The 27439-nt window shown below is 43.5% G+C and overlaps 1 protein-coding gene across 3 annotated transcripts in view; it reads right to left on the bottom strand.

The window, feature by feature from the left end:
• Positions 1 to 27439, bottom strand: part of MAML3 (mastermind like transcriptional coactivator 3) — a 252978-nt gene that overhangs the window by 87382 nt on the left and 138157 nt on the right. For 2 of the 3 annotated variants that reach the window (XM_061442179.1, XM_061442170.1), the window contains exon 2: positions 2200 to 3693. In XM_061442179.1, coding sequence (XP_061298163.1) covers positions 2200 to 3693 — 1494 coding nt within the window. Of the gene's footprint in view, positions 1 to 2199; positions 3694 to 24340; positions 24575 to 27439 lie in introns of those variants that run through there. The other variant, XM_061442188.1, reaches the window with a different exon arrangement.

Raw genomic sequence — 27439 nt, 5'->3', positions numbered from 1 at the left:
ATCTCCTTATTTTCCATATATGATCTGGAAAGCCTGACCAGCACTAAGCAGTAGAATCAGATAATCTGCATCAATCTGGATTTAATGCAACAATATCAACATACTGGTTTTACCACCTTTGTAAATATCCATTTCTACCAAGCACATCTCACAATAATAAGCTTTCCAATTTTCCACAGAAAAATGCTTTTTGGAGAAGCAGGAGAGGAAGGAATGAAGAAATACATTACAGTTAGAAATCTATTATTTCAACCTTCCTCACAAACAAAATCCCTTCAGTGCAGGCAAGTGGGCTTCATGAGTAGTAAAGGGACCTTTCTACAGCTACACACCAGCACAGAGTCCCTCATCCTGACTGGGCCAATAAATGCGAATTGCACATATTATATTACAACACATGGCTTTTCCTCAAGTTTCTTCTTTATATGACATAGAAATGACATATACAGACTTGGTTTTGGAAGCATGTCTAGCGTATGCAAATATCTAGTTTTTCCTAGATTAGCTATATGAAACCTCAGCTTCCTGTTCACAGTAGAGAACTGCAGTGAGGTATTAACATGAATTTATAGACTTATGAAATGGAGGAGATATTAACTCTTTCACAGGGGCAGTTTGCCTCTCAACTGTTCGATGGGTCTTTTGATTTCCAGAGATTTAACAAAAACAAAGGAAGGATAAAGCATCAGGAAGCATGACCAAACACCCCCTGCTTCTCAGCTACAACCTGACAAACCTGTAGCTCAGATTAAAGTCTGAGTTTTCTGTCATTATTGCAGTATTTCTTCAGATAAGTCTTCCCAAGAAGAAGACGCTTTAGACCAACTATTTCTAATGCAATAGGCAAGCAGAATTAGAAGACATAGACTTCTGAGCTGTTACTATACATCCTGAACCAAAACCAGGAGCTGGATAAATATTTCTTTTGTTTTGCAATTAATTTTAAGTAGTATGTGACGGACTGTGACCTGGTAAAGCTGCTACTCCTCCTATTGATAGATCCTCAAACTCCACAAGCTGAAGAAATTACAAATTTTGCTGTATTTCTACATGCATTACAGAGTGAGTCACCATTAAACCAGACTCAGAAGAAAGTACTCCTTGTAGGTGGTGTAGAAATAGCTAATTTGGTAAAAAGCTGTTACGCTAAAACTATCAACCAACAATTCTATTAGTGTACTATTATATCCCAGTTCCTGACATGTTTTGGTGGCACATAACTTCTGTGACGGCACCACCTCCTTTGTGGCCTGATTATTAACTTTAATTATTTTTAAAACCCTTAAAACAACACTCAGAAAATTTATCCTTGAGCCTTTCCATGATACAAGTGTGCAGATCTCTACCAGGGCTGCACAACTGAGAATACCCAGCTGACCTAGGAGGCAACAGGGTATTACCATAACCATTACCCAAATTGGTTATAAATTCATTCCAAAGCACACCCCAAGCCTGGCAGCTGCCACTCCAGAGGTCAGCATGGAATACATGTGAGTGATGCCAACTCACTCAAGCTGACATGGCTTTAGGTTCTTGTTGAAAGACTTGACAGATTCACAACAATAAAATACATGAGGTTGCTAAATACTGCTTGAAAGTCCCAGAATAAATGATCTCATTTCATGCATAGTCCATGCACCACTAAAAGCATTCGGTTGTGCTTACTTCTCCCAGTGGAAACCGAAGGCACTCAGCATCCAAGCTGTCCTTCCTTTGTTCCTTGAGCCAAAATGTCACATATGCTTTTAAAGTTGGCCTGATCTCTACCCAAAGAAGGAGCCAACCACTCTGTCTTTTTGTTACAATGCTAACTGCACTCTAGAAACTAAGCCATGCCATGGTTTGGGATCCCAAATCATGAAGTCTGACATTAGGAATAAAAAGAAACAAACCCTTCAAGGAAGAGTGACTTCCAACACAAAACTTCCCAGAGTGGCCCTAAGCACTCATCAGTAGAAGCAAAGGAAAAGAGCTCTAGCTCATCAAACCCAGTAATTTAACAACATTTCTAACACATAATACAATTTCATTTCAGTCATTTCTTAAAATGATCAAGCTCCAATACCACATAAAAAGTCAAAGAAGTGTTTGCAATGACGTTCCATGCTTCCCAGGAGAAAAAGGAGATCATACAAAAAAACACTAAGCCTTTATATCAGTCTCTTTTGGGTTGCCCGTGTATCATGCACTCACACTTACCTGACCAAGGGAAGGAAGTGCTGCATATGCCATGGGCTGATTCATCATTCCCTTCTGCTTCATAATGAGCATGCGCTTCTGTTCCTCACTCAGGTGTGCCATCTGAGCTTGCATCTGTGGCTGCTGGGACTGCTGCTGCTGCTGGATGTATGGCATCATGGAGTTCTTGCTGGGATTTGCCATTGGTGGAGTCATCCTCTGACTCAGCTCAGCATTGAAGTGGGTCAGAGGCTTGGTGTTGCCGTAAGAAAGCATATTGGGCTGTTTGCTTAAGGAGTTTGTGCCCAGGTTATTTGGCTGCTGACTGATCATATTCATGTGATTCTGAGGGAGGTAGTTATTAATTGCGGTCTTCTGTGGATTGTTTGCCATAGGAGGCACTATTGGGTTTTGGTTGTTAAAGGCTTGGGGATACATCATTGGACTATTTGGTTTGTCTGCACTGAAGGGTCCTCCATATGGACTAGATGGAGGGCCCACAGGTGACCAGCTTGAGGGTTGATTTGGATGCTGCTGCTGCTGCTTCTGTTGCATGAGCTTAGCTCTTTGCTGCTGCTGGGCTGCCATTTGCTTAAGCTGCTCAGCTGGAGACAAGTCAGCGGTTGGCATATTCACAGGCCCAGGCCCTGGTCCTGTCACTGCTGCTGCTGCTGGATTCATAAGATAGCCATTTCCAGACCGTGACTGCGTTTGGCCTGGAGTGTGGGCCTGGCTGGGAGTTTGAGGTGACTGAACAACACAGTTTGCTGGTGAGCCAGCAGCGACTGGGGCTGGTGGGGCACTGGACACAGAAGCTATGCTGGACGCTGTGGAGACATTTGAAAATGGAGGACCCGAAGAAGAAGGCCTTACCTGGGGAGACCCCAGTGGGACATGAGCGAATGGAGAATGAGATGGATCACTTTTCACGCTTGCACTCTCTTGAGTCTCTGTGGTAGGCCTGGGAAATTCCGGCTCCTTCTTCTCTTCAAAGTCTTCATTGAACAGATCTTGTATATCATCTTCTGGAACGGTGTTCGCCAGTTCATCTATTAACTCCTGCCACTCTTGATCATTCAGGTTAATGTCTGAGAAGAGCTTGTTCTGATTTGAAAGAGATGTTTCAGAAGTGTCTATGCAGCTGGGGTCATCCAAAGGCTCTTGCTTTAGCTCCTTGTTCTGCAGGATGTTAAAGCTATCATCTAGCTCGCTGCAACCATTAACGGGGAGCTTTATCTCGGAAAGCCCACCATTTTTACCCAAGTCTTCTAGACCACTGCTGTGAGTTCCACTGTTCTGCAGGGGCAGGGGAGCTTTCATGTCAAGCTGGTGAAGAGGAGAAACAGCAGGCAAAGGCAAATTATTGGGCAAGCTGTTGATTGCCTCAATGCCTGGTACATCCTTCCTCACTCGCTTGCTGGTTGGAGAAAAGTTCCCATCACAAACTCCATTCTGCTGTTCTCCATTGAGAGGTGAACGTGCCCCTTCCAACTTCCTTTTGACTGTCTCTTGAAGCTGAAAGAAAAACAGGAGAAAAAAACCCCACCATTAACCAGTTGCAGACACAAAAATAGTGCTGATGAGCCTTGTGATAGATACTTCTCATCAAGCCTACCACTGACATAAGTTTGATTTCATTCTTATGCCTTGATCAGTTTGAGAAGATGGTCCAAAACAAAATAAAAAAAAAAACCAAACAAAACCCAACCAACCAAAAATACACCAAACAAACCCAAATCAAACCTGCCTCTGAAGAGCAGAACTCTAAAATATGTGCTCTCCAAGATAGCAGAATTTTATGAAGCAATTTGACTAATTCAACTTTTTGGTGCTTAACACAGTGATGAGTCTTAAATTGGACCCAAAAAAATGAATCACTAAAATTTCCTATTTACTCTGAAAATCTTTTTGTTAGCAGTTTCTAGAAGCTTCTTGAAAAATACCCGCAATAGAACTGAATGACTACTTTTATTGAAATATATGTTGTTGACGCTAAATTTTTTGGAGAAGATTCATTAAATAGTTTCATTTGATTAGTCCTCTGTTCTTGGCTCCAAAGCATACTGAGAATCAGTTGTAAGTGAGGAAAAAAAATATCCACCGTAAAAATAATAAGGTACTTTGCATGATATTAACTCAATCAAATAATGAAAAAAAAAGGAAATAACCCGTGTGCTGGGAGCTAACGTGAAAGATAAATAACTAACAGAAATGATAGCAAGACAAGCCTCCAGGAAAGCAATTAAACTAGAATACAGGACTGTTATTTAAAAGATAGTGTATTAATAAAAGCTTTCAGTCAGGTTAGAAGCAGCATAGCAAAGTACTGTACAACCTCCAGTGCTCTCCTATCACACCAAACGTTAAGTCCTCCACTTATGTACCAGGCTAAAAAAAGCATCCCTATTCGGTGAAGGCAAAAAACAATAGCGGGGAGGGGAGGAAGCAAAGAGGTCACAGCTGTAGCAAACGCCTTCAGGACACACTTGCGTCCTTGATAGCAGGACAATAGAAGACAAAATACTGAAAGATTTTATCAATTTTTAAAGTATTTTTACTGTATGAAAGTCTCAGACATGCAGCTCCCACCCCTTCCCTAACCTAAAGGTCCTCAACCTTCTTTCTTCCCACAATCCAGCTCCCATTTATTTCTCCCATCCCAGAGAGCTACCTCCCCTTTCATCCCATGTGTAAGACAGGCAAGCAAATCCATATCTCATCCTTAGGTTAGAGGGAGCGGTTCCAAGAAGGCTGTGCCCTTCTCTTGCCCTTCAGGCCAGCATGGTCTCTTCAGCATGCAATGCAAAAGGACATGGCCACTGCATATGTTGCTACAGTCCCAGCTAAACATGTGTGGGACACTAAACTATGCTAGTCCTCTGCAGAGATGTGACCTTTATAACAAGGCAGAAAGGCAAGTCTCTGAGTCCTTAAACAGATCATCAACTCCTTGATTTGAACTGGAGCAAAAGAGCTTCTTTATGTGGGAGAATGATTAACACGTAGCTAAGTCACCAGTGGGTCCCTAATGTCACACATGCCCAAGACTTTGCTGCCTGTCTCCCCTGCACAAAGCTAATGAATGCCAAGCCTCCACCAGGCTGAAATTCCTTCTCTTCTTGGCTTCCGCGGTGCCGCAGCACAGAGACCAGCTTCTCTGTGACCACAGCCTCTGTCATGCAGACCACTGCTCCTCCAGTGCAAGATGCCTGCATAGCTCCACAGGAACTGTCCTTTCTCTGCGTTTTTTCCAACCCCTGGTTTCTGGGAAACAGCAACGCCAATGGTTTCACTCTCCCTATGGCATGGGCTGTGATGGGGAGCACACCTGCTCTGAGACAGAGATCAGGAAGGCTGTTTTGGACCTCCCCACTGTGTGTGTGGATTCCCCATCACTGGCTCCCACTCTTCTCTCTGTTCACCCAAGCACAGCAGCTCTTGCCCACATGAGCTTCACAAATGCTCAGGGATGGGGTCCTGCACGTGGGGGCAGACGCAGGCAGGAGCATGCACACCAGTGCGCCCATCACAGTCAAGTTAATCAACCATGGTCTGCAGGAGCACACCAGGCTGCATGGAGCCCTACAACACAGGCATCACCTTTTCATATCTCTGTGACACAACAGTAGCAAGCTCTAGCAAGATGCTTGCCCAGCGGTGGTAATTTCCTCATCTGCACCAGTTAACAGCAATACTGAAGGTAAGTCAACACCCAGGCTAGTGTGAAGGAGAAAAATCAGATCCCACAAGGAGGTTTATGATACGGCTCTCACCTCTACCGCTTCCTTTCCTTAAATACCCATGTTAGGCTGAAAACCAACATATGGCATTACAGCTCCCTGCTGCTTTTGACCGGTGTAACTGGTGTGTGGCAGCAGACTACAGCTGAGCCACTGGGCTTGTTTCACTGATCTTTATATAGCCCTGATTCAGACCCCAGAGACAAGAAAAGGAAAATACTGATGTGGCAATGGCCCCGCTTCACAAGTACTATAGCACGGTCACTTCTGAGATTCCTTTTTTCAGAGGAAGAGGAGAGCAAGCACAATCTGGCCTCAAATGCAGGCGGTCAGTAACATAGTTGATATAATGGCTTAAAATAGCATATATAAATGTGGCCCCTGATGGGCCACTGACACAATTTAGAGCTGAAATTGTCCATTTCAGCTGTAAGCTCTCTCAATACAAAGTCTTTGCCTTCCACACCAGCAAAACAGTCATTGAACACGACCTGACTCAATACCAAATTCAGTGGGTATGTACACGCAAAAACAGGTCAAAGAAATGTCCAAAACTTGTGATGGCCCTTTGCCCTGAGCTGGCCAAATGCTGGACTAAAGTAAGAACAGTCATGCCAAAGGACGTGGTAACAGCTTCTAGTCATAAAATAAAGTTCATATAAGGTAGTGATGGGAAAAAAAAATCATCATAATGACAAGTCAGGGATTATGGAGAACAATTATCTCCTGAAAAAAACAAGATAACTGACTCCATGCATTTCACAACAGTTTGAAAGTGAACCTTACAGAATATTGGTTAGAGTGACACACTTTCACATCATTTCACACTTTCAGGTTTCATACCATTTCCTAATTTATCCTGGATCCATCACCTTATTTGTACATGAATGTTTACCAAAAGAATCAAAACTATTCAGTGGCAAATAACCAGACCTAAAAATATCAGCTCCCAAAATTTCATCATGTGCTGAAACTTAGATGTCCCCCTGTACAAATATACAGTGACTTTAGCGAAAAGTAAAAGGAGGCCCAGTATATAAATACTAATAATTGTGTTTATCATGCCTTACAACAGAAAGCAGCTTTAACATAGAAACTATTTTCCATCAAAGATCAAATGTACAGAAATTGTGCCTTGTTGCAAATGAAAACAAAATGAAGCCTATTCTAAGCCTGTAGCTGCACAATATTCTCCTCAAGCACAGCTTTTAGGATTTGGGGGGTTAAGAGCCTTTGCAGGAAGGGAAGTACCTTGTCTCCGGCATTTTGGGAGTGGAGTGAGGTGTGTTGGGAGCCATAACAACAGATGCATCTCATCTTTTTGGGGTACAACACAGCAATATTCTTAGCGAATTATTTCAATGCAAATGTTCAGTTTTATATATTGAAAGCACCTCTCCTAGGAAGACAGGCTGAGGGAACTGAGCTTATTCAACCTAGAGAAGAGAAGGCTCTGGGTAGACCTTAGAGCACCTTCCAGAGTCTAATGGGGCTACAAGGAATCTGGAGAGGGACTTTATACAAGGGCTTTTAGGCATAAGAAAAGGGGGAATGGCTTTAAACTGTCCAAGGGGAGATTTAGATATTAGGAAGAAGCTCTTCGCTATGGGGGTGATGAGGCACTGGCACAGGTTACTCAGAGAAGCTGTGGCTGCCCCATCCCGGGTAGTCTTCAAGGCCAGATTGGATAGGGTTTGGTGCACCCTTCTGTAGTGGAAGGTGTCTCTTCCCATGGCAGGGGGTTGGAACTAGATGAGCTTTTAGGTCCCTTCCAACCCAAGCTATTCTATGATCCTGTGATTCTCAATCACCATTTAAACTACTGGATGGCTTGAATATTATACCGTAACCATATATTGGTAAACAGTTTACCACTACCCGGACTCCACAGTGTTTAAGACTAAAACCCCAGGAATTCCCTATTCCTCTTCCCTCTGTAAAAACAATGCCTGAAGTAAAATATTCTCTGGAAAGTATCCCCCCTCTCCTTCTAAGGAGTAGTATATAGCTTGTGCATGTGATTTACAGTATGCATCATGGAGATACTCACAGCAGTGTAGAGATTTATGTCTAGGTGCAGAAAACTATTGGTTCATAAAATAAAAAGAAAAATATGAAAATAAAAGGAAAATATGAAAATAAACCAAAAATATTAGAATACAATAAAACTCGTGCCAGCTCCTTAGGGCCTTAGCTTTATTCACACAAAATATTTGGCTGATGAATCTGCATTTCACAGCAGGTTTCTATCCCAGAGCAGAAGAGAGCAAAGCAGGACTCATTATCCTTTATATGCCTTTGAGGAAACTCCAGCTGCAGAGCAAGAAAAGGTCAAACTTTGGTGGGGTGACTTTTTAAATGACTTGACTGGGCAAGAGGCAGGGGGCACAGAGGCTGTGCACACCGACATGCAGACAAGGCTGGTTTAATCAGACCTGTCCCGGGATTTCCAGTGGAGCTACTCAGACACGCTGTGACAGAGCCAATACATAAACAGGAGAGCATTGAGGCTGTTGGTGGGGCTTTCATCTGCGGGGAGAAGCTGCTCTGCTTCATCCCACCAGCAGCAATTCATGTTTTGAAAGGTGCTGTTGTTATAGCAACAGCTGAGCCACTCACTGGCCCATCCTCCACCATCGTGCTGCCTTCAGTGGATGGCTGTTCCAGTCATCCACCGACAGTGACCAGGGCTGTGCCAGAGCCTCAGCCCTTCACTGCTCTTTAAAACATAAAAACAGTGGGGTGGAGAAGATGAGAGGCTAAATCCTCTTTTTGCCTGTGGGGGCTGAGCATGCTTTGCAGGGTCTAACACAGTAGGCAGATTGATCTGTGAGCCTACAGACAAGGAGGCTGGTGTCACTTTTAGCTGGTGCTTTCAGTGCACCAGCTACAGAACAGACATGTTGCTGCTGACTCCTCTTAAGGCAGCTCCAGACACTTCAATATCAGGCAAGGGCAACAACTTGAAGAGATCTGGCATGCTTACTCCCCAGCTGTGCTGGGATGCACCTTGCTCTGTAGTTATCTTTACCGCCTGTGGGAAAGCAGAGAAACCAGCTAAAGCCTGAAGTCCATCTTCCCCAGAGAATATGCATGTTTACAGAGAACAAGGGTTATCACATTCTCCACACTGCACTTCTGTGACTCTTTCTGTTAAAAATAAACATTTATCTTTTCCATTCCTCATGTTGAATCATGGTCTGGCCCACCAGACATCCATGCTCAACTGGGCTTCAGTTCCCTTCTGTGGCAATGATTCGGCCTTGGCCCTTCCTTCAGGACTTCTCCCTCCCGTCAGTGGCTTAGCACCTCTTCCTCCACGTGTTCCTGAGCTTTCCCCAACTTTCTTCTTCCTTCTTCTCCTGGAACGTCTCCAGGCAGATCTTGACCCCTGACCTCGGACAGGGATTGCTCACCATGAGCTCTGCCACCCACCATGCCTATTCAGCCATCTCCAGCCTGCACTCTGAAAACCAGGTCAAGTTTGCTCCTAAACTTCCTGTACTGCACTCAAATCCTACCAACAACATAGCAAGTCCCTGGGATTGCTGTGAAGTGACACCAAGCAACTAGATTTGACGTGACAGCTCTTCTAAGCAAAGATGTAATGACCATAACCACCTATCATGCGATCAATAAGGAATAATCAATATTGCCATTTGCATGCCAGCAATTCCATTTCAACACTTGAAAGGATTCCTCATTTCTTGCATATCCTTTCTTGCTGTACTGCTACTGAGACTGCCATTGAAAAGTCACCACTGGCCCAAGGGCACCACTGCCTGAGGTACAACCACATCTTCTGACTAGTGTCTGAAGTCCATCAACTCCACAGTGGCCTCTTAATGCCACTTGCTGCAGCTGGGGAATGCGGGATAGCCTTTCACAAGCAGAGCCGGAACTGAACTCAAGACAAGTGGCCAAGCAAAGCAGAGGTGGGTTACACACCACTGCTTTCAGCAAATAAAGGTATTTCATGCATCAAACCGCTCCCCTACTACTCGAATTCCCTCAGACTGCTGAAGGTACTGCGTCGACACCTGCTAACTCACAGGATAAAGTCTGATGTAGCAAATTGATTTTGGATCGCAATTGCTCACTTGAAGCACATGCTGTGCTCTTCCATGCGGGGTCTGCCAGCCCAGTTCTTGTTGGCTAGGGAAACGTTTCAAATACTCAGGCAGCTCACATTGTGAAATCTGTTTGAAGTTGGGAGCAAAGACAGCTACAGACAGCTAGCAACCTGCTCAACTCTGCAGGCTTACAGAGTAACCTCTGCCTCATGAAAGAGGTCAAACTTTCACCTGTGACCCAGGCTGTTAAGAGCTGCTGGGGACTCTGTCATTGCCTTGGGTTTTGCAAACAGCCATCAGAAGAACAAACCAACTCCCATTATGACACGAAGATGCTCATGGCACCAGTTAAACCTGAAAGAGGCGAAGTCAAACCAGGCAAATGCCATGACTGTAACTGCCCTCAGTCAGGCAGGCAGGGAGGCTGATGTGTGTTAAAAGAGCTCGAGGAAAGCAAGAACTGGTATAAGCTTTCATCAGAGCTTTGAGAGAGGGATGAGCGAGAGAAGGGAAGGAGACACAGTTCTGTAGAGATGAAGAGAGAAAGAGAAGTAGCTTCCTTGCCCAGAGAAGCTGTGGCTGCCTCATCCCTGGCAGTGTCCAAGGCCAAGTTGGACAGGGCTTGGAGCAACCTGGTCTAGTGGAAGGTGTCTCTGCCCATGGCAGGGGGCTGGAACTGCATGAGCTTTAAGGTCCCTTCTAACCCAAAGCAGTCTGGGATTCTACGATTCTCCCATGGCTCAACTCTGCCTCACCACATGTATTTTAATCACAGACTAAAGAACTGTAATATGCATTGCTCAGGTTGTGTGGTAAGAGAACTTTCAGTTCTCTGTGTGTATTTAATTTCATCATAATAAAAAAATAAACATGTATATCTCCTCTACTGATGTTTATTGAGTGTTTTAAAGCACCCCACTGCATTGCTGCCAGAAAGACTTTTTCTGCTGTAGAAATGAACACTGTGGAAAATGTCTAGTTTTTGAGGGATGCAGTAGTGAAAAAACACAACATTTACAGAAGAAAAATATATATATACAAAAATATCAACTATGCTGCTCAAACTGTGTGTGTCTAGAACAGGCTGAGGAATAAAAATGTGATCTTTGGAAGCATGTGTATGTATCATAGAACCACAGAACCATCACTTCCAGGAATGGGGCAACTGTAACTTCTCTGAACAACCTGTTCCAGTGAATTTCTTCCTAATATCTAACTTAAACCTACCCTCTTTCAGCTTAAAGCCGTTCCCCCTTGTCCTATATATTATATATATTTGATTATATACCATATCAATTCCAGTTTTCCTTTGAAATATTTTTCGTTCATGATTTCTGTCCCTCCTTCCACACAACTCAAATTTGAATGCAAAGACACTAAATGACATGTTTCTGAGGAGATTTGGCATGCAGGGGTCCCTGGGGAAGCTGTTGAGTAAAACACAGGCAATGGATGCAATTAATTTTCTCAACCCAAAATTATTGGCAAGTTTAACTGGACTTTGGAACACAAATTATTTCATGGATGAAAGGCTGTCATCATTGTCAGACAGCCTTCCTGACCAAGTGTATGATCTACATGGCTTCCTCCTCTTCAGGCCCATCCAATTTAATTCCACTTTAGCCCAATAGGGTAAATACTGGGAAACCAGTAACCTCATCAGCTGGGGGGTGCCAGCATTCCTCTGTCCGTGGAAAAGTTTTAATGAAGGTGCTGAGAGCCTGAAAGCTGTCTCCCATACCAAACAGCAGAGCTGTCCTCTTCCCTGCGACTGGTCTTGCAGATGGCAGGAGCTACATTTTCAGTGTGTTACGAAGATTTAGTCAGGCAGCCTCTAATTGACTTCTCTGGGAGTTGTGTTGATAAATCTTCACTCTTTGAAAACACTGCCAGTCTGCTTTGTATCTGGACAGGAGAGAAGCTAATGATAAAAAGCAGACACTGTAGATTATTACAGCTGTACCTCCTGAAGGACTCCTGGATCAGGGTAGAAAAGAAACGCAGAAACTTCCTGTGTTTTAAACTAAGAAGCAGCAAAGCAACATAATGTGTAGACAAGGTCCTTAGTGACATCGTTTAGTGATGAACTTGGCAGTCCTGGGGTAATGGCTGGACTTGATGATTTTAAATGCCTTTTCTGACCTAGTTGATTCTATGATTCTGTATCCAGCATTTCTGCATATGCACTATAGCTACTCATTCACTACTTACGAGCTCTTCAAATTGTATTACGTGACACTAGAAACAGTCTCCTGAGTAAAATCTTGCCCTTGGATGGGCACAAGTCATAACAAGCTAGTAAGGTGTGCTGGTGGCACCCTGCCTGCCCAGTAAAAGGATGTCTGGGACAGAAAAGTGTTCTTGTGCTCTGAAAAGAAGCAGCAGCTCTCCGACACATCCTACCAGTGCCTTAATGATGAAGGAAAGCAGAGGCTATGAGCTATGTTTATGGCTTCCGAACCAAATGACTAAAATTTTGTCTAACTGCTGTGAAGATAAAGCCCTTCCTATGCTTAGAGAAGCAAACTACCTACACACATTCTTCAGAATGTTCTTAGAGAAACTCCAAGGAAGGAACCAGAAGAGACAAGGGATGGTGGAGGCACAATAGTACTCCTCCGATGACACTGTTGGTTTCCATGGGCTACAAGCTTCTATTCAGCCTCTATTATTACCAAAGCCTGTCTGATGTACGATCTCTAGAATCCAACAGCAAGCTGTCAGAAGGCTGAATTCAGAAACAGTATGGCTGTCTCCCATTCATTTCACTGATGTGATCTGACAAACACCACCTCATGTCAACATGGCTATTTATTCCACAATTGCACGAAGTAGCATCTTCCAGTTCCACAAATCAACGTGGGGTAATTTCTGGGATTCTCCCACACAACTAAGTTCAAGGTCATGCTTTTCTTCTTCTACATGCAAAGTGTTTGATACAATCAGAAAAGGAAGAAAATGAGAGCCAGATGGCCTGTACACTGTACCTGTTCAAGCATACACATTTTAGTCACCCTCTTTGGGTAACATCATCATAAATGAAGCTTCCATTTGAAAATAATTTAAAGATCAGAATTAACAGATTTCCACAACCAGCACACACACAAAAAAAAAAAAAAGAGAAAAATCCTATGAATCAATCACAGGACAAGTTACACTGTGCTGCAAATAAGATGGTGGCTTTGTCCCAGAGCTTGTCTCCATAGCCTCCTTTTCCCCACCTGCGCCTGCCTGTGCAGCTTATCTGAGGACCCGCGTGACCTGAAGATTTCTTTGCAAGGATACATACTTCTGATGGAGGGAGGTTATGTAAGTACAAGTTAAACCATTAACAGTGCAGTAGGCATTGCAAAGGAGTCCCAAGCATGAGAGGGAAGAGGGAAGGAAATTAATCTTTCGCATGCTAATGAATTAGTACTCACATTTTTTCAAAGTCCTAACTCTCATTATGTTCCTGAGCCATGTCTTTTGGGGAAGGGGCTGAGGGAGAGGAAGCAACCATGGGACAGATGAGTTTGAAACTAGAGTTGTGTTAGGCTATAGATCATAAAAAAAACCCAACAAACAACTAACTGAAAATTCTAAAACAGGGAAAATGTCAGAAATATCCAAAATGGATCTGGATTTTTCCTTCATCTAAACTGTTCCCTACTCAGCAGAATCAGCTTGATACATCTCTAGGAAAGAGCAGCAGTGGTAGAACTGCTTGTTTGCCTTCCCTTTGCATATCTATTTAAAAGAAGACATGCAGCAGCAGTTTTGTAAGACTCCTGTACAAAACTCAGACTCCAGTCATGAGAGATGCTGAAGCCCTTAGATCCTGGCAAGCTCAGTAGGAGTTAGGGGTCCACTGATAAGATCACTTCTTCTGTACCTAAATTTCTTCAGAGATGGGCACTAAGTTGGATGGAACAACTCTTTTTTACATTCCTTTTTGCTTTCAATACAAATTATAGCCAGTACTGTAAAAAAATTAGTAGATGTGCAGGATCTGTGCAGGCTCTGTGAAGGCTCAAGCAGTCAAAGGATTATACAGGATGCCCCAGACATGTTCTGAATTATTCTGAGCACAGTTTGAGAGCTATTTGGCACAGGCTAAAGGCCAGACAGCACTGAATGACAGTTTTGCCCTAAGTATGGCCAAGCAAACCATACAAATTTCTTTGCTGCTTCAATACTTTCACCACAAGCTGACCTTGGGTCCCACAAAGGCACGCAACAACACCTAATGGAAAAGTACATGTTTGGTCACCCAGATCCCAGCAGTTATCAGAGTTACAGACTCCCAAGGCTGACTTGCTGTGTGGGGTGAACTGCAACCATACTATTTAAGTCTACTGATGAAGTGTAAATAAAAAATAAAAGAGATTCTAAAAAATCAAGGCAGTGATTCAGCACAATATTAAGCACAGGCTTCACCGGGAGTACCCTAAGCAACCTAAATTACAAAGAATGGTTTATGCAACAAACAACAATATCAGACTAAGACCTTTGCTCAGGTCTTACCTTCCTTACTTCATGTACAGCAGCTGACTCCAATCCAGGATAAATCTATTCCTCCCTTGTATATAGTCTGAATACACATACACAGAGTATTATGCATATTCATATAATTTGCACAGGTGCACTGGCTTCATGCTTCCCCAAAGGACAGATCCTAAAAATGACGCACTTTGTTGCAATCTAGTGAATCTCTTCACTCCCTTCACATAGCTGGAGCACCCAGGAAAGACAGCAGCCATGGACAACCTACCCAAGGAGCATATATTGTTTGCTCTGAGTTTCGTGCCTGCATATTTGCTTGTCATGTGATAATGACGCCTAACATGGGCATGGGTGCAGTATACATCCAGTGCTGGGGAACGGGCTGCAATGCACCCATGAAAGATGGTTGCTAGGAGCAAATGCCAGCAGTTACTGTAAAACCATCTGGCCTAGAGCCTTCCTTTTGTTGATGTCTGAGTGGCACCAAGAAAAAAAGATGCCCATGTTCAATCTAAATGAGCAACACTGACAGGCAGGAAAGGGCACACCTCAGCAGTAACCGGAGTCTTTTGAATACATGTGCCCTGCTTGCCTGCTCTGCCCTCCTTCTAAAACTGCCTTGGGCAGATACCTTATCACCAGAATATCTTATCATTGGATGCTTTCGGTAAAGCCTTAGCTACTGTTAGGGGGGAATCACATCTGCCTTCTTAAGCCATCTGTTTATAAAGGTGCTCCTTTCTGCTCAGAGCCTGTCTAAAGCAACACAGTATCCTGGCAGCAGGCTGTCTGAAGGCAAGTTCCACAAGCTGCTAGCCACTGAGGGATTGAACTCATTGTAGTAACGGCATGAAGTCTGCCAAAATCCCAAAGGTGTGTAAGGCTTCCAGATGTCTTCATATAAAGCAAAAAGAAGGCCAGGAGAAAGGTGGTCAGTGCTCTGCCAAACAGGTCAAATTCCCACTTAGTTGTGGCTGCACACCACTATACTACCAGGCACTTTTACCTGTTTGTGCATTTTGAAAATAACCCTCCAAGGGAAGGAACTACAACTCATAATGCTACATGTGCCTGTACATGCTCATTCTGCACAGTTTTTAACTTTTTCCTTTTTCTGGGGAAAAAAAAAATAAAAGTTACTTGCATTTTCCACACACATGCACATGTAGTTGTTGCCCATGATACTCACAAGGGCTTTTATCTCTGCAATCCATGCACATGCACATGTAGTTGTTGCCCATGATACTCAAAAGGGCTTTTATCTCTGCAATCCATACATACTAAGCATATATTAGCAGCTAATACAAATTAAATTTACACTTCAAGTCCCATTCACCACTGAGAGTTTGTGCCTTTAACAGTGTCAAATAAACACAAGAAGACAAGAAAGCATTTGCTGCTCTTAGATGCTGTAGGTAAGACTGAGTCATTGAGAATACTACAGTTCTTTCCTAAACCCCTTGGAGGTATCATAATTTGCTGTTAGATAAGCCATAGAAATGCACCATAAGTCAGCTGTGCATTCATATAATGGGCTTCCACTAATCTTATTTTCCTTCTCAGAAGACTTCTCATTCCCACCTTTTTCTCTTGTTCTAGGAGTGGTGAGCCACCTAATACTAATGCACTTCTAATCTGTTAGTCTGGAGATAAACTACTCCTGGATTGCTACCAGAATTATGTGGATTTTTGTCTCAGAGAAAAACAGAGGTGGGCTGAATCTAAAAAGGAAAAAAACTACAGTTATGTCAACACCTCCCCCCAAACCATCACTTAGCACTTAAATGGTGTCTGACATTCAGATGCAAACATATATTAAACCTCTGAATTTCACTTAAGAGGGCAGGGCAGGAAGCTTACCTAAAGCTGTATATAAGGTCAGGGGCAGTATCAGAACTGAACTCAGGTCTCCCAAATCTTGTGGCCAGCAAATAGGTATACAAAATACATCTTCTCAAGATGAATAGCTGCTTTTGCTTCTGTTTCTTTTCCAATTCAAGAAAAAGAAAGGGGGGAAAACAAGCTATGAAAAGGACAGAAAGCCTGGAAACTCCTATAGGCACCGTAAGAATATTGCAGACAAGAAAGACTGGAATGAATTGACTCGTAAGGATGTAATTCATATCCCCTATACCAAGCTGAGACAACTCATGCTCTAAAAGTGTCTCTTTCTTTTCACTGACATTAAAAGGAGCCTTGGTAACTAGCTCAGTGAGAGGCAGCCACAGTCAGATGCCTGCATCTGGATCCTCCCCAAGCTACCAACATTATTTGCCCAATCACAATTAGGGCACTAATTACATGCTACTGCTGTTGACATCTGTATTTAATAAAGATTTCTGTCTGCGTGGGTTGGGTCTTTCCTCCAGTTTCGTTTCCACAGGCTTCAGTTGTCCTGCTCAACTGTAAGAAAAAAGCTTTAAATCTTCCTAAAGTTTGGCCTACAGTTATGATATTATATTTGCTCTTGGAAAGTCTTACTTTCTTGTAGCGCCGAGGGGAAGAAGGTTGTGCAGCTCCAAGTGCTTGCTTAGTAACTTAAATGCTTAATCACTTCTGGATTATTTAAAAGAGGCAAGGATAAGGGAAGAGGTATAGCAGGAGGGGCTGTGAGTTTAAATTCCAGATAAATAGTACTGTTAGAACCATGATGGTCTATGCAAAGCCCCTAGAGTAGAAAAAAATTAAGAATTTTAATTAGATGCACAGATAGCAGGGAAATACAGACAAGCTTTGGCGTAAGCAAGCACTTCTCCCTTCTTAAAGAACAGTTGTAGTAACCTTAGTAACAGCTTTAACAATGAGCAAGCATGCTTAAGAAATGATGGAAAATTGTGTAGATCTCAGGCATACAGGATTGTGTGCAAATCTGCTGTGATAAAGCTTCCCCCAGTATGAAAGTTTTTTTAAAGGGAATTACATAGGCAGCAGGCTGAGGTTTTTCCTAGGGCTATTTACAATACTCCTTTATTTTTCCTCCTTTCTTCTAAGCTTCTCAAAACTGTCAAATGAAAACAAAAGCCTGGCAATTAGCATATTTCAGAATTACATTAAGGGCCCAGCTTTAAAATGCACAGCTGCCCTAGTCTGACTCTTTTCAATGCCAGGTGGAAGACATGAGGCCAAGAACCAACCTTGGATGCTGTAGGTCCTGATGGCTGTAGGATTAGCAGGAGACCGTGGTCTCAATATGGCTGGGGACAGAAGTCACTACTTTTTCTTCCTTTCCCTCTCCCCCCCCCCCCCCCCCAACCCAAAGCTGCCTGGCATTGACAAACTCCAAATTCAGACCCACAATAGTCATACTAGAAGCATTCAACTGCAAACATTGAGTATTTTCCTGACTCATCAGTAAATTAGTGGCAGCCTTTTCCTCTTCCTGCTAATGAGAAAGGACTGCAATCCCTGAAACTAGAGCAGACATTTTCTCCCCCTCAGGTGTTCCCTGTGTCTCTGCTCAGCAGCACAAACTACCCAAAGCTGATCCTGCCATAGAGGGCCTGGAAATGTTACCAGACAGCAAGCTACTAAATGAATGCTTGGAGAAGGGCTCCCTAGGGAGCTGTGGGGGGAACACAGCAGGGCACAGCGCCCTTCTTGGAAATGCCGTCTCTCCACACAGCCACTGTCAGCAGAGGTTCAGACCACAAGGATTCAGACTAAGCCACAGACCATACAGATTTGCCTCTCAGCCTCAGCACAGCAGGGCTGCAGGCAGCTTGTGTGCCCTGGCATTCCCAGCTTATGCTCCAGCATCACTTAGTAAACACAAGCAGGCAAGAGTCCCTGGGGATATAAAGCTGCTCTTATGCTCTGCACTTGAGGGGCTAAAAGCTACAACTGGTCCCTGCCTCTTGCACTTCCCATAGCTCTGCCAGGGCCCTGAAGCTCTCATCTGGGTGGCAACAGCCATCAGAGGTGGCTGTGACAAGTGGCAAGCTAGCAACAGCGGCAGCAGCTCTAGGCAGTGATGGGAAGCTTTGGAGTGGGAGCTGAGGATGAAATGTGCATCAGGCAGATGGGGATGCTCCCCCCTTGCATAATCCCATCTTTTTTCCTCTCCTGTAATGATTTCCCATATTTTCGTAGGTCAGATCTCACAGCCTCACACAGAAGTTATGGGGCTGCACAAGGCAAAGTGGCTCTAGAGCATTTAGCTTTCCTTCTGACAGTTACAAGGCCTCTTCTTGCTTCCACCCTCAGTGCATATTCATATTCTCCCATCTATCTGAGTGCTGCTAGTGTTTGGAAAACAGGTCTTGGAAAAAGCCAAGAGAAAAACTGACCTCATTAGCAGTTTCCTCAGAAAGTCATTTGGAGCCGGACATCTATCTCCTTCAACAAGCCTTAAAAAACATGAAAGGAAACAGCCTAGGGTTGATCCAGGAATTTCAGCTACTGCTGCTGAGAGGAATTTGCATAACTTGCCCCCAAGAAGTTTCTGCTGCAGCTGTTTCTCAGCTTTCCTCACTTTCACCTCACCCTTCAAGAACAAGAAGAAAACTTCTCCATGTATGCAGGGGGCTGCAAAAGCAAACTGCTTACAGACAGGTTCAGCAAGTGGTTCTTAGATCTGTGATGGCTGGAAAATGGGAAGATATGCCAGGGAACGCTGACTGTGCCTGCTGTTTCTTACACTCTGCTTACTGGCTTCTGTTGCAGAGAGGACCCAGTACAATTGCTCTTATACCCACAATGCCTGCAGAAAAAAAGCCACTTAGAAGCTTTTTACTAAAATAAAACAAACAGAACCCTCCCTTTACCAGTTTTTCAGTGTACTATTTCTTCAGGAAATATTTTGAGGATAGTACATGATTTTATAAAAGCTGCAGCTGTACAACACAAAGTGGTACAAACTCATTTCCGGTGATCCCTAAATAAAGGGGAGTTCGTGCAGGAATAACAACCTCAAGTACTTGCTTAACTGCTTTTTGAACGTGGACTGAATGCCAGACTGCTGTCATCCTATTTAAAGATAAACAAATGACCATACTTTCTCCTCTTCCCCTGGTCATCCCCTACCTCTTCCCAAAAACCCCAGCTCCACGACACAACTATGACCTACCTATCTGATTTCTGGTTCCTAAAGACTATTATTGCAGTTTGGTATCTAAAAGGAAGAACTGTGATAACTGTCACACCAAACATGAGAAGGGTTAAGTAAGCAATTTTAGCTGTTACTCAAGAGGATCTCAACACTCTTTATATGGAAAACTCTTCTTACTAATATCCAGAGCATACAATATAAATAAAAGATATTATTCCATACACAGAGTTGGTATCATAGTGAAAGGCCATGGAATGTGAAAGATACCAGTGGAAACAGCAGACAAGGGAGCAGGAGAGATATGGACCTGTTGGAGAGGGTCCAGAGACCACAAAAATAATCAGAGGGATGGAGTGTCTCTCCTATGAGGAAAGGCTGAGAGAGTTTAGGTTGTTCAGCCTGGAGAAGAGAAGGCTCCAGGGAGACCTTATTGTGGCCTTTCACTTCTTAAAAGGGGCCTATAAGAAAGATGGGGAGACACTTTTTAGTAGGGTCTGTTGCAATAGCCCAAGGGGTAATGGTTTTGAACTAAAAGAGGCGTGATTCAGGCTGGATGTGAGGAACAAATTCTTTACAATGAGGGTGGTAAAATACTGGAGCAGGTTGCCCAGAGAGGTGGTGGGTGTGTCATCCCTGGGCACATTCAAGGCCAGGCTGGGTGTGGATCTGGGCAACCTGATCTAGTGGAAGACCTGCTCATTGCAGGAGGGTTCAACTAGATGACCTTTAAAGGTTCCTTCCAACCCAAACCATTCTATGCTTCTATGACTCTAACCTGCTGAGGCCCCTGAGAGGAATGACAATGTCATGTACAAAAATTAGGCTTTGTTACAGAACAGACCAGCCACGTCATCCTCTCAGAAAATGTAATCTAACCGAATTTATTTAAACAACTCATTAAATTCTTGAAAACATGGAAGAATAAATATATGGAGATCCCAGACATGTAAAGAGACTATTTATTCTTTTTACTAGACTTCCTTACTTTTCTCATATGATGCTATGACTCAAATAAAGCTCCACATAAATTCTGAATATAAAAAGATCACCAAATTAATTTTTTTAATAGGGAAGGGAAAAAAAAAAAATCAACCTCCTTGGCAGAACGTGAACTCCATTCCTCAGAATGATTAGTTTGGCCACTGGAGGGCTCCAATATTGTTCCATAAAAGCAAAAGAAAGTTTACTAGGAAAGATAAACATATAACAAATAGCCTGGGCAATAACGTTCAAACATAATACGGAGTCTGAACCAAGATCTATGGCCTTGCAAGCATTTCGTAAGAGTTGGAGCCAATTTAACCGTTGTTTTTCTCTTGTAGCACAAAAGGAGTTGCAAAATAATGATTTTCTTAGTTTGGCAATAAAGGTCTCCTCAAATACAGCACCTATTAAAATGATTTTTATATGGAATAGTAGCATGACTAGGTACCTACTGAAAAGCAAAACCTACAGGTTTACATGTCAGTAAAACACTTCTGAAGGGAAGTCCAGTGCTGCAGAGTGCAAAAAGAAGTACATTCTGTGTCCTTCTTGTGACTCAGTTCTCCATTAAAGTTGACGAAGATAAATCACAGAACCCAGCAACTAGGAGCACAGGAAGGAGAGCCTGCTACAAGTCCTTGATTGCTCTTTCTTGGATAAGCCATTGTTGGGAGTTGCCTCTTATTTTCTAAGAGGATTTGTATGTTCAGGTATAGAAAGTCAAGGAAGAACTGGCCCTAAAACTAGTGGGTATTTTCACAGTAACATGGCAGCCAAGATTTAATCAGAAAAATGTATGTGGTCCTGCAGAAGCCAGTACAGGCACTGATGTCAGCTGATAAGCTAATGACTGCAGCTTATCAGCTGATAAGCTAATGACTGCAATGCTCCAGTTAAGGATAAAACAAAAGCTATTTCGGTACAGGAGCATGGTGAAAAAGTCTTTCAGGCATCATCCTAACTACAAATATACCAAAGGGAGCAAAATGTCAAAGTACCCCGCACACTTCCCAATCTGTCCTGTTGGAGGTGGGGGGAATTAATCCTGGGCTGAGATCCTGAATGTTGGAGGTTTCACACTGAGCCAAATTTTACAGCTGACTTAAGCGCTCCTATAAATAAAGGAGGTTTACTAGAAATACTGAAAGATCCTAGCAGTTACTATGATAAGCCCAACTGAGCACTGTTCTTGTCTGATGAAGTGTACTGTATTGGGCCACGGCACAAAACATCATAGTTTGCTGGCACTTTGCCCTGCACACACTATTTTTTCCACTTCTTCAATGTAAAGGAAAAAAAAAAAAGGAATTAAAAAAAAAAAGCTAGCTTAAAACATCCCTGCTGCTCTCCTGTAGCCCCTTCCTCCAGCACATCACACGTTAATGCCAGTCTGCTGGGAGACTGCAATTCGAACATAATGAGATATTAATGAGCTTTGTACATGTCCCCAGTCGCAAGCTCCCCCCTCCCGCCTGGCTCATTTCTCACAAACCTACAGAGATGCTCTGCTTGTTTTCCTGACACTGCATTTGTGTCTCCTCCATCCTGCCCACTCCCTTCCCCCCGGCAAGCCCTGCTGCACCGCTCCCCTTAAGCTGCCAGCATTAAAGAGCACCAAATGGGCTGGCACCGTCTTGTTTCCTGGCCTAATGGATGCTTGTTTAAACACCGGAGCTGTTTGCATTGCTGCGGCTCACTGCATGTTAAACACAGTCCTCTGAAACCCTACGCCAATCCAATAAAGGTATCAGCAGTTCAGCGTGGGGAGGCAATTACTATGAAGTCCCAAGTGTGCCTTCTGAGCTCAAGGAAGGAAAATCTGATCGAACAACTAAAAGCAAAATCTGATTCGGTTCAGCATCACTTGGAGGACACAAGGTTTAACTGCAGCCAGGCCTGTGGAGGGCAGGAGGAAATCAATGGAAGAGCTGGGGAGAGCAACTGCACATTGTTAGGAGGGCTTTAAGCTGGCCTGTTAGCAATGCTCTCCCCTGCCTTCACAGAGCTGTCTCCCTCCCCCTTTCTCGCTATGCCAAGATGTGATGTCTTTCCTCTCCTTCCTTTCCTTTTCTTTCTTTTAAATGATATGCTGCCAATTTCTTTTCACCCTTCATCAATTCTTGAAACAATTCTTCTTCCGGTAAAGGTCCTTCCCCTGTACAAAGTCATTGTCATATCAAAGGGGAAATGTTACACAGGAGCAGCTATGATAGAGGGTTGATGGTAACTGAAAAAAGAACTGTGCTTTATCAGGAGATGAAAAAAATCCAAATCTCAGACTAATGATAGTCAATATTTCAATGCACCAGCTCTTTACCTGGAGAAGGGCAGAAAATCAAGGGGAGAAGAAGCTGTATTTCAATTCATTTAATCCATAGAAACAAAGCTACTTTAAAGCATTCTACTTCCTTTACTTTTAAATGTGAGATAAGGAGATAGGGGAGAGAAGGAATGTTTCCATTTTATACTTTTTTTTTTTTTTTACTTTTAAACAGACTAAGATGGCCTCACTCCGAGGGCAGCTCTGCAAATCATGTGGGAAGTTTTCCAAGCATTTGCCATGGCCACGGGTTCCTTCAGGAACCTAGGTAAAGGGGACTTGCCACACCGGATCAAGTCAGTATGCCAGCAGGCATGGCACCGTGCCCCTACATGGTACCAGAACTCCAGCTGCTGAGGAGTTAAACCCCTCCCCTCCCTTCCACACTAACAGGAAAGGGATTGTGCATAAGGCTGGGAACCAGGGGAGATATCTTTGAGGGGGAGCCCACCCTCCTCAGAGCTGTGGGGTTTTGCCCCATGGAAGGACATGTCTGGCAGTGCAGAACTAGCACCAGACTGTGCCCAGAGGTACTCGTCATCACCTCAGCCAGGGCTGGCATCTGGCTAATGGGCTTAAGGATCAAGCTGTCCCTTCAAAGCAGAGTTCTCACAGGTCAAAAATCCAGTGTGATCCCAAGAAGTGCAGGCTGAAACGTAGAAGCCTGTGCCAAGTAACTGATTAACAGAGGATAAATGTCACTGGGCTGCAGTCACTCTTGTCTGGAGACACTGCCATTCACAACACTGAAACAAGGAGTGTAGGGAAAAGCACTGTCTAGTTTTAAACAGGACTATCTGCAAGGGGAGTTAGTTTTCCTTATTTGTTTTTTACAATTTAAGACAACAACTTGTGGGGAGAGGATGAAGTTAATCCCAAGATCTTGCTTTCCTCACCCCTGAGTTACTCTGGGAGCTGAAACCCCTCTGTGGACTCAAATCTCAGTACAGGCAACAGGATGCCACTGGTGGCCTGAGTACAGCTAAAGAGTTGACTGCATGATGGGTGTTTTGACAGAAATTACGGGCTTTCAACCAAGAGAGGAAAATTGTTGGGAAATATCTGTTTTGTTAAAAAAAAAATAAAAATAAAAAAGCAAGCACAGTAACTTTCCTATTTTCACTTTCATAGCAAAATACAAACAAACAACACTTGGTTTTGCTGGCATTCCTTGCCAGGGCTAGGGGGGCGGAGGGAGGATAAGCTGGAGACATAATGTCTAGGTAAAGGGGGAATCCTTCCACACACACTGGCCTTCAGTTCAGGCTTTGACTCTGGAGATTGCATTTCCATACCTTATAACAAGGATTGCTACTAAGACGGCAGGGCAAAGAGCACACTGGGTGGGTGGAGCAATGCAGCAGCCAAAGCTATCCAATACCAAAACAAACAAAAACCAGGCTGTCTTGAAAGCATCAAGCCCAAAGATCCCCAAGAGATGCTTGTCACATTACAACTCCTTTTCGTGAAGCTGAGAATACAGCTTCTGTGAGGGCTCAAGAAACCCACTCACCTACTCACCAGTGGTAAGTGGAATGATTTCCTGATGAGCCTGGGGAAGGATGTGGCTCTTGAAATCATCCGCTTCTGCAGAATCTGGCCTTTAATTTGAATGAAACAAAACAGCAGCAGCCAAAAAAATAAAAATCCAGCCTTTGTGATTGCACAGATAACTTTCCAAATATGACCCAGTGCCACGCTGTGTTTCTGAGTCTGCAGACAGGCTTCTCCTGTTCCCAAGGAGCCACACAGTGAAATCAATAAGACTCATTAATGATAATCAGTATCTTATGGGCAGCAGCAAAACTGCCAAGAATCCTACCAATTCCATCCTTCTGCTGTTACTTGGGGAAGCTCTGATTGACAGAAAAGGTAGATTTCTTACTTGCTTGCACTCAGCCATGAGAGGAAGTTGCAGAGTTATTGAGTCCTGTGAGAAGGCCCAGCTACAGCATCCCATGAGAAGTATCAGCATTTGCTCCAGTCACAGAAGGGCTTTGGACTCTCACAGTCACCTGTTTGTGGGATGAGGTTCTTTTCTTTCTTTTACATCCTGATTTACTGCTCATCCTTCAACACTGCAACAAGCTTTCCTGCCTCCTGATACAACCAAGCTGGTGAGCTGATAAGCTTCAAGTCCTGACACAAGCCAAACCCTCAGCTTTGAGATGCACACAGGGCTTGCTATACCATGAAAGACAGACTAGGCTTTTAATAACACAAGGTGTGCTAGACATGATTTTCACTTTCTTTACTCTGGCACAGTGACTAGAGGATCTGCCACACAATGTCTTCCCATCTGTTGGTGGTGAACCACTAAGGAGATATTTTGGGACTGAAGGAAATGACCCAATGGTCCCTTCAGTTTCTTCAAGGACTGCTTCACCCCAGCTCTTCTTCCACTTCAGAGACTTCCAGTTTTTGCTTGTTCTCTTCAAACCACAATCTCCTTGGGCACCATGCATTGTTTCGGACATGGAACAGCACAAGAGACAAAAAAGATGTATAAACAGGGCCACGGAAGACAAACTCCCATGGAGATTTTAATTTCAGGATGAAATTATTACTACTTTTTACTTGTTTAAAGCATATTTCACTATATGGTTTAAAATTATACCACTGAGGGACTGATTGGTTTCCATCTTTGAGATCCAACTCAAGAAGATATGCAAAAAACACAGGAAGGTTTTAAGTAGCAAGAATTTCCTCCTTCCCATCATCTTTGCATAAGATGTGCCATGATAGCATATCTGTACATTTATAGTTTGAGTGGATGATTCCTAGGAAAAAAATATCCTTTTCCAGAACCTAGGGCTACGCAATGGAGATAGTTTCCTATTAATCAATACTGTGGAAGAAAAGTGCAATAAATTGATGTCCGTACATCCAATGTCTGTAATATGCTTAGATAAAACACCTGAACATTGTCATAATTCACACTTTCAAGGAAAATAAATGGAAGGATTGACAGAGCGTACATTTGTCAGGAGAAAAACCTGGGGGGTGAAAAAATTTCCCCTGTTTCTCAAGCATAGTATCATCTCGAGATGCACAGGGTGACACTGAGTAAAGGAAATGGAGAAAATGCCATTTCCTGCTTCATTTCCTCCAGGGAGAATTTGGAGCAAGGTTTCATCAGATCAGAAATCCAAGCAACAACCTGTAGACTAAATGTTTTGTTTTCAGTTCCAGGCCTCCAAGGGAAGCAACGAGCTACAAGAAGCATTGAGTTAGCTCTGCCTCCATGAAGGAGTGGCGAAAAGTAGAAGAGGAGCAAGAGAAACTGGTGATGTGAGGAGTAAGGAGTGGTGGTTGCCACCTCCAGCATTGGTCTGTAAGCTCTGAGAAGGGCAGGGCGGGTACAAGCTCTACTTCACAAGACAAGGTTACTGGCTCAGGAGGGGGGTAGGAATTTCAGGTGATCAGTTACAGGAACAGGAGAGGAAACAAAACCAAACCTAACCCACCTATCTTTTCATTTCCAGAGCTGTTCAAATACTAAGGGTGTCTCAGTTACACATATAAAGAGTCAGGTTTTGAAAAATGCCAAGTATCAGTTCTCTAAATTGATACACATATACAGGAACCCCAAAATTAAAACAGTTTCGGAAATGTTTTCTTTTCTGCCAGCTCACATCAACAGTCACTTCCTTGAAATTGACAAGGAGGGCATTTACCCCCGCTAAACACACAAGTTACTACATAATAATGCACAAAAATGGCAAAACGGTCATCAGTTTGACTCTATTTCAAAGAAGGGATCTAATGGGAATGTTGTTATGTGCCTGAACGTTAATGAACTTACAGCAGGAAGCTGCTCACTACATTTGGTTTTGCTTGGACTCTTTAAGAAGCCTAAAGAATGGAAGCAAACTGAAGCTTGTTCAGATTGGAAAGCACTTTGCAGAACACCCCAAAAGAGGCCCAGAGGGCAAAATCTGGAAAGTGCATAAGGCATTGAGGGGGCTTTGGACACTGACACACGAGTGAGTTTCAAACAGCTGAAAACATCCCCACTTTTGGTCATTTGCCATGCCCCACACTGGAGCCTTTGGTGCTGCGCTTCAACCGCCTCTTAAGATCCCCACAGCTCACAGTACAGCATTTAAAACAAACTGAAAATGATGCTAGGTTTACCTTATAACGTGCCCTGAAATCTTTCTGAAGCTAGTCCAGGGCCTGACTGATGGGGCTGTCAGGTGGCTCTGGGACACCTCTGTCAGCCATTTTAAACCAGGCGGTCTGTGCTGCTCCACCACAGCCCTCAGCCTCGTCTCCAGAATGAATGCCGGTGCTCCCCCTTGACAGAGACAAAGCGATCCACTCGCAGTCATGCTAAGGACTGATGATGGCCAGTCTGTGGCATAAAGGCTGGAACTGGCTTGCAAGGGGCTTTTTCTTGGTGTCTGCATCAGCAGGGCAAACAAATCACAATTTTCAGCATACTCTTGGTCTTGAGTGTCCATCTTGAAGAGGCTGACAGTTATGGAAAGGATGGTGGTTGACCAGGGCACCGGGCATTTTTCTACCAACTAAATGGAGCAACTGTCCTTCCTGGCCTGAAACACCAGGACTTATCAATCCTCCTGTCAATCCTAAATGTAGATATAAA

Source organism: Pezoporus flaviventris, unplaced genomic scaffold (assembly GCF_033815535.1).
Source record: "Pezoporus flaviventris isolate CSIRO_AGI_PZ_B2104156 unplaced genomic scaffold, CSIRO_AGI_Pfla_v1 ptg000002l, whole genome shotgun sequence".
In the NCBI taxonomy this organism is placed as follows: domain Eukaryota; kingdom Metazoa; phylum Chordata; class Aves; order Psittaciformes; family Psittacidae; genus Pezoporus; species Pezoporus flaviventris.
This window is presented reverse-complemented; position numbering and strand designations above follow the sequence as displayed.